The sequence below is a fragment of the Salarias fasciatus genome, chromosome 19 (genome assembly GCF_902148845.1).
Source record: "Salarias fasciatus chromosome 19, fSalaFa1.1, whole genome shotgun sequence".
Taxonomy (NCBI): Eukaryota; Metazoa; Chordata; class Actinopteri; order Blenniiformes; family Blenniidae; genus Salarias; species Salarias fasciatus.
In genome coordinates, this window is record NC_043763.1 from 465,456 (window position 1) to 473,698 (window position 8,243).

The 8,243-nt window shown below is 47.0% G+C and overlaps 1 protein-coding gene across 1 annotated transcript; it reads left to right on the forward strand.

The window, feature by feature from the left end:
- The first annotated feature begins 5,820 nt into the window (after positions 1–5,820).
- On the forward strand, positions 5,821–7,938 carry LOC115406482 (cytochrome c oxidase subunit 8A, mitochondrial-like). Its single transcript, XM_030116557.1, has 2 exons — positions 5,821–5,987; positions 7,627–7,938. Exons 1-2 carry the CDS (start codon positions 5,871–5,873, stop codon positions 7,720–7,722), a joined length of 213 nt encoding a protein of 70 aa, XP_029972417.1. The 5' UTR covers positions 5,821–5,870; the 3' UTR covers positions 7,723–7,938.
- Positions 7,939–8,243: the final 305 nt, after the last annotated feature.

Below are 8,243 nucleotides of genomic sequence, written 5' to 3' on the forward strand. Positions count from 1 at the left end.
GGGAAGACCCAGGACATGCTGGAGAGTCTATGTCTCTCTGGCCTGGGAACGCCTTGGGATCCTCCCGGAGGAGCTGGAGGAAGAGTCTGGGGACAGGGAAGTTTGGGCATCCCCGCTGAGACTGCTGCCACCGCGACCCAGCCCCGGATAAGCGGTGGAAAATGGATGGATGGATCGTATTCGTATTCACTCCGAGGCACGCGCCTTATTCAGAATATTTCCATGACCATCACTTTAGTGAGGACATGGAAAAACAAGACTCTCAAAAGCATTGGAGGTGGAATTGTGACCTTTCTGTGCATAAGGATGTGTGTGGGGGCTCATGTTTGAAGACCAGAAAGCTACGGACACACTGCTCACTCTCCACCATGTCGTTCTGTTGTGGAGCTTGATACACACCAGGTGTGTGAGGTTCAGGTGCAGCAGCTGCAGTAACTGCCGTCACGACCTCCTGTCTCCTTTTTCTCTATTGGAATCTTTGGTAATCCGCAGCTTTCACCTCCGTGTGTCGAGATGTAACGACAGCTTCAGTCTGGATGAGTTTCATTCATCAGCAGCTCTCCTGAAAAACACACACGAACATTATGACTTTTACCATGTGCCAGTTACAGTGTGCTCTCAAAGTCAGTCTCCTCTGAGTGAGGACAACTATCATATAAATTCAAGTAAGTGGAGGAAAGAGAGAGTGCGAGCTAGCGTGGCTAACGCTAGCAACCAGCTAACACTGCTGACACCGCTACATGGGTTAGCTCCGGCAGTGACCAAAATGACATGAACCCACGAAGATCATTTCATTTTTCATCAACAATGACCACAAACTCAGCTGCTGGCTGCTCAGGGTGCGTTGTACTGGGGCGACTGACTGATTCGGTTGTGGTCCTGGCGATGGTGGATGGTGCTCTGCGTTAAACGGCATCAACAGCGCCACCTCCTGTTGTGGCCTGCAAATTACACACTGTCAGCTGTGAATAAATCCTAAGTCCTGCGGATGCGAATCAGGAAGGTGCAAAATCACTGCCAAAAGCCACGTGACGGCGGGGAGCCAATTGTTTCTGCAACCCGCAGAAATGTTTCTCCAACCCGCAGAATAGTTTTTTGTACTCGGACAAAAATAATTAATCTTGAAAGATATTTTAATGTAAGTGCAGTTATATATTTTTTTAATTTGTGGGATGTATTTTTGATGAACTCAGTGCATTAGTTGTGAATGACATTTTGCTTTTGCAAAACACAGAGTTTGTTTGTGAATCATTGGCTGTGAATAAAACACATTTTTTGTGTTGGTGAGGTTTTGGCATTCATTTCACTCCATATGAGACCCTCAGAGCAGGAAGGAGCTACCACAGGCCTCTCATCCCCACCGCTGTCAGACTGTACAGTTCTACTTTGTGGAATATGAGCAATAATCCTGGACATTATAATATCCTGCACCCCCCCCCCCCCCCCCCCCCTTAAGAAATTCAGTAACACTTTATCATCCCTTCACTCTGCTAAAACATATTGTACATATATATCATACTGTATAGTTATGTACTGCATCATATATTGCATATTGTATATATTATGTATTTCCTGTTATATTTTTAAGATTCAGGTTGTACATACAGTCAGATCTTCATTGTCTTTAGCTTCTATTATCAATCCTAGTATGATTTGCACTATCACTTGTTAATTATTGCACCATTCAGTAGTTTTGCACCCCGCTGTGGGTTCTATGAGCCTATACACCTGCAAATGTCTCCACTGTGAGATTAATAAAGTCTCCTATTCTATTCTATTCTATTCTATTCTATTCTATTCTATTCTATATTTATTGCTAAATGTGCAAAATAACATCAAACAGCTGCTGTCTCTTCTGGATTTTAACATGTTCTTTTTTTTATTTTCAACTAAAAAAGTGCAAAATCAAAACTGAAAAAACTTCTGAACAAAAAACCAACAAGGTGCAGTATCTAAACTGAAAACACTCCACAGTCTGCAGCAGCAGACACACATCAATGAACTAAACATGAAATATCTGATATGGAAACGGCACAAACTGACATGTCTCTGGAAGCCATGCTGCTGCTTTAAAGGGCAACTCCGGTTTTTTGACACCTGGACCTTATTTCTAGGTGTGTCATGCTCATACATTCTCTCAGACAAACATGGTGCAGCTTGGAGTCCTTCAGAAGTTATTTAGATCCAACCGATGTAGCCGCACTAGCGGGGGTGCCACAGCAATGGAACGTTAGCGCGGGACATAATCTCTGCAAAGTCGCTCATTTCGGCTGTATTTCTTCATCCATCGGCGCTGGGTTGCCTTTCGGTCGGAAGGGGGGCCTCCGGCGGTGTCCCGCGGCCTGGCTCGGAGCGCGCATCCGCCGGGCGGCGGAGATCTGGATTCTCCCGGCGAGGAGAGCGCTCCGGCCGGCGCGCGTCCAGCGGCCGGCGTGGAGCGCGCATCCGCCGGGAAGCAGAGATACGCTTCCTCCCGACGAGGAGAGACGTCCAGCGGCCCAGCGGCCGCGTGTGAGCCGTGCGTCTTCGCCGGTGTCCGGAGCCTCCGTGGAGCAGCTGAGGGCCGTTTTCCAACTCGGCTCCTGGAAGTCAGACGCCGGGGCACCGTGACAGCCGAGGCCGACTCAAAGTGCCTCTCTGCTGGGGAGAGGAGCTCCGCAACGTTCCCATCCGAGCTAATTGTGGCTAAGTTAGCGAAAACTGTCAGCTGACCCACCTGAAGACGGTAGACGAGCTGACTTTATGATAACACTGGCGATGGATGAAGAAATACAGCCGAAATGAGCGACTTTGCAGAGATTATGTCCCGCGCTAACGCTCCATTGCTGTGGCAACCCCGCTAGTGCGGCTACATCGTTTGGATCTAAATAACTTCTGAAGGACTCCGAGCTGCACGATGTTTGTCTGAGTGAGTATATGAGCATGCACACACCTAGAAATAAGGTCCAGGTGTCAAAAAACCGGAGTTGCCCTTTAATGTTGTGATTTACTTCCTCCCATGTGCTCTGTGACCAAACGGACTATTGGCCAATGAACTGCCGTAGCCTGCTAGGAACGGTCTTTTTTTGACCAAGAGTGATTCTGTGTTGTCAAGCCCTGTCTGTCAGCTCATTGGTCACAGAACGTCACAGAGCCGGTGAACAATTTACCCTAAGTTTTCATAAAAAAGCGCAAGTTCCATTGCTCACGTTTCGACTCTCACAAAAATACAGAACAAAGTGCGTTCCTTTTCAGCTCCATACGGAACGCACACTTTTATGTCCAAATACGGAACGATTCCGTTTTACAAGGAACGGTTGGCAGCTGTAAACATGCTCGTCTTCCTGTCTGGTGCAGGGACAGCAGAGGGAGAACCGAGCTGCTGGGCAGACTGAACCAGAACACTGAAGTCACAATACCAGGAGAGATGGCCAGCCTCCAGGACTGCTCCAGTTACTACACTGGTGACAAAGAATGGTACGAACCACAGCCAAATGGCTCCCACGATGATCGTGACTGTAAAAAACACCCTCAGCTTTAACTGGTCGACACGCTCCCTGTCCCCGCCTCCTTCCCCAGAAGGACGAATCAGAACGCAGAGAACCGAGACACTGCAGAAGGAGGCGGTGACTAGCGAGAGGCCTGACGATGAGAAGTGTGACTGTCTGAGAAGCCTCATCGTTCAGCTCAAACACGATGCTAATAATGAAACACAGCAACCAGAGACACCGATGCTGATGTTCCTGATCAGGACCCCCAGCTGTTCTTCAGCCCCCTGTAGGTGATGGGGTGAACTGCAGCCAGGTAACGCTCCACGCAGGTGAGCATGTGCAAGAAGCTCTGTCCGAAATAACTGACAGGTAATAAATAGAACCTAACAGAGTCCAACATGTGGACGCTACCAAAATAACCCCAAAAGAAGATGGCAGTGCCCAGAGCTGGTGGAGCTGCTGGAGCTGCTGGAGCTGAAGGAGCGCTGCTGCCCACTTTGTTGGAAGGCCTGGTAGAGTCGGGTGACCAAGCGTCCTCTTTTACCCGGACATGTCCACTTTTTACGTCCTGTCCCGGGCGTCCGGGCGGGTTTTTTAAATTCAAGGAAATGTCCGGGGTTCACTGCTTCTCAGCACGTGAACGTAAACTAAGCGCTCTGCTCACAGTGCTATGATAACACTTTGATGGGCGACGTGAGGCTGTCTTGTGAGCAGATCTGCACCACACACACACACACACACACACACACACACACACACACACACAGCGCGGAGCAGGCGGGCTGTTCAGACAGCAGAGCAGGAAAAGCCTCAGCTTCAGAGCACCTTCACAGATGAACTGCAAAAATAATGTCCAACACACCGAGATGAAAAATAGAACGTAGAAGAAAGGCAGGATGAAGAAAACAATTAAAGATTAAAAGTTTATTTCCTTTTTGTTTGTTAAGTTAGTATTTTGGTGAGACTCTTCCATTCTTCTATCTTATCACAGTTATTAAGAAATATATTGTTGAAGCTGGATTTTCTAACAGAACATTATTTAATATTTCTAAAGAGTGTAAGAGAGCTATTATTTTGTTACAAGTTTTTACATTTCATTTTAGCATAATAAAGCATGTTCATCAACCTCTGGGAAGCCTATCTGAATTTGTGTCTCGAACCCCCCCCCCCCTTTTTTTTTTTTTTTTTTGGAATTCAAAATATGGTCACCCTAGAGATGTGGGAATAAATGCTGATTTTAACAGATCTTTTCCCTGAGTCACAAGAGGAACTGAACGTTTCACTCTCAGCTCTCCTCCGTGGTGTCCAGGAGGTCCATCCATCAGTTCAGGAGACGACTTGGATTACACGTAGCACCGTACTCCATTCTTTTATATTCAGTGTCCCTGGTTGAATTCGTTTATTTTTTAGGATTAAAATGATTGTGTAGCAGACCTCCAGTCAATGAGGGGCGGATTGTAGGGGTGGATTATTCGTTCCGCCATGCGTTCCGTCGTACGTAGTGACGTGATGATGTGACAGGAAACAGGAAGCAGGAAAGTCAAACAGCGGATGTTAAAATAAGTCTCACTAAAGGCTCTACACTTGTAAATTTACTGTAACTGTAGAAAACAGACGTTCACTAAAATGACTAAGTTTCAGTCGGATTTTCAACATCTGTTCGTCACAAGTTAACACGGACACCAGTTAATTCGAAACATCGGCAGGCAGGGCAGAGCCCCGGTGCTGAACACCGGGATGTGGCACCAGGCAGGGGAGGAGCTCTCTGAGCAGCGTCTCATGGAGATATTGAGCAGATATCCAGCAGACAAAACACAGAAGAGACTCTGCACATGTGGCAGGCATGTCGTGCGTTGGGGGATGCCGTGTAAGCAGGGCCCTGGTCAGCCAGGATGAAACGTGGTTTGCAAATATATTCAATATGATTGTTTTCAATTGAATTGGAAAAAGACACAAACATAAACTGAACCAGTGTAACCTGTGTAGTTGTTGTGGCAGGCGGCGAAAATCACTGTTAGGTGATGTGGAAGTTGCCGATCTGAAAACCCACCGCAAGTCCGTGGCGACTGCCTCAAACAGCGACAGCAGCTCAACCTGCAGCCGCTGATCTGTGGCAGCTGCCTCAAACTGCCGAGGCCAGTCGCCGGGAGAGCTCCAGCGAAGCGCCGAGATGCTGGAGGCGCCACGACCCGCCACAGCCACGGTCTGGCTCACGTTCAGCAGGCTGCTGCACGTCTTAGAAACATGCCCTGAAGTGAGGGGACGCCCGCCTCGCCGCATTTACCAGTGTAGGACACGCTGGCTCTGACAGGTGGCAGTAGAGAGCTCACCGCTGCCAGTCCTCCTCCAGTGAAGAAGAGCCACTTCCTGTTGCGTCATCGGACTCAAACACTCTTCGACATGTCGGGACTTCTGAGCACAGCTGTCCGCCGCGCTGTCCCCGTCCTGCGGACACAAGCCGCCTCTCAGAGGGCTCATCTGTACACCAGGCCGGCCAAGGAGAAGATCGGTCCACTGGTTCGTCACTTTTAGCGTTCAGACACTCCATGCTAACACTGCTAGCGCTGCTAGCGCTGCTAGCTGCAGCCTCCACTCGCCCTTGAAGGAGGAGGTCAGGTTTTATCTCCTACAGTAGAAGATCTCTCAGTTATTAGACTGTTTCACTGTGGACAGGTGTCATAGTTGCTGTGTTGTTATCGGGTGACTGTAGCAGCACGGTGAAGGTGGAGGACTCATCCATAGATATCTTACAGAACACTAGACGCCTCACGGCAGAGTCCACGACGTCCGCAGAGGGCGGCCATCTTTGTACGGGAAAGCTGTCAGAGTTTCTATGGAACGCAGCATAAGGTTGATGATCTGTGCAGACGTTAATACTCTTATTTCACTGAATTTTTTTAATGGAACATCTTAAAGCACTATAAGGCAATTGCTGTTGTGACTCTGAGTTATATAAAAATTGATTGATCAAGAGATTCACTCAGTTGCCTTTTATTCGTTTACCTAATTATATTGTGACTGTAATTCCATTATTTGACTTGAAACTTTCTGAGCTCCTTTTATACATTTTTACAATGCCTAATTAAATATATTTTTTAAATTATGTGTTTTCTGGTGCACTATTTCATGTTTAAATAATCTATGGGGGGGCATTATACATTCACAATAGATTTAATAATGTGGAAGGTTACTGTTTAATGTTATATATTAATGAAAAATAATATAATACATTCAATATAATGAGGTTCATGAGATTTAAGTATTTCTGAAGTTTCAGGTGGGTAAATAGTTTATCTTCAGCCTCCACTACAGCCCTGCCACGTCTTAAAATATTTTCACCAAAACTAAAAATATGGACATGTATGGCTTGTCTAAATTATTCATAAGTGCTATAAATATATCTCAGTGTCAGGATTTGAACATGGAGCCTAATATGAAGATTATTATGAATATTCAGGATATGATATATATTTATTATATATATTTAAGGCATGCCATGCTCATCAAACATCTGTCATGTCATTAACAGAGATTTGATGTTTATTACAAACCAAACCGTTTGAAAATCGGTAAAAATTTGAGCAAGTTACAGCTTGTTAAGCAGTTCATGTCTCATCAACACAATGTCATGAGCGAGCCAGATTCCCGTACAAAGATGGCCGACCTCTGCAGACGTCCGACTTCATTGGCCAGCAGCGGAGACGAGGTATCTAGTGTTCTATAAGATATCTATGGACTCATCCACAAAGCTGAACTTTGACCTCTGACATTCACACGCACGATGTCTGCAGTAGAGTTGCAGTGTAAACAGCACTGAGAATGTTTCAGTGCAGTTCAGTGTGGCCGTGGCTCAGGGTGTCTCCAGCTGTGCTGGAGGGACTGAAGCGTCGTGACTGAGCGTCCTCCTCTGCAGCGCAGCATCGGGTGTTTCTGAAACACTCCAGCTTCGTCTGTCAGCGCTGACAGGCTGTTCAGGAGCTGCAGTCATAGTTGTTTGGATGGGCAGTGTGTGCTGATCATGAGGACAGATCAGTGTGTGTTCTTCAGTTCCAGCCAGTGCTCCAGCAGTACAGCTGCGCTGCTCTTCACAGCTCACTGATGGGAAACATGCAGATGTTGCATCTTGTTGACTGTCTGTTGTTTACTTGTTGTTCAGGAAACTGTGGTTGCAATGGGCATGTTCAGCTTGGCCATCCTGGGACCGTCGGGATGGATCCTGGCCCACTTGGAGGACTACAAGAAGAAAGACTAGCGTGGACCTTTGAACTGTCTCGTCCCGGCTGTCTGCAGTGTCTGTCCTGATGGGACCAGCAGGAAGTTCCCCTGCAGAGAGGAGCACGGACCACACTGCAGCTGTGACTGCTGGATTCTGCACCACGGACACACACCTGCTGCTTCCTCAACATCCACTGGGATTCTGTTGTAAATGTTCCTCTTACACCAATAAATGTTACACTCTCTGAGCTGACGGTCTGTCCTGTGACTTTTCTCCAGAAGTCAGTCCTGTTGGTCGACAGCTGCGGGAAAAACATTTTCTGCTGAATTTGCTGTTTTCAGTTTGAAGAGAGGAAATGTGAGCAGGCGGGCGAGTTTTTACCAAGTAAGGGAAAGTTAGAGAGTGAAGCCAGTGTGAAAACCTTCGAGCTTGTATTTTTATTTTCTCCGATGTGCAGCTTCACAAGTGACTGAGAGAAACTGAAGGTTTTTTAAACCGTAATGGAAGCAGAAGAGAGAGTGTCTCGTAGCAGATGGACGAGGACTGAAGTGGTGAAC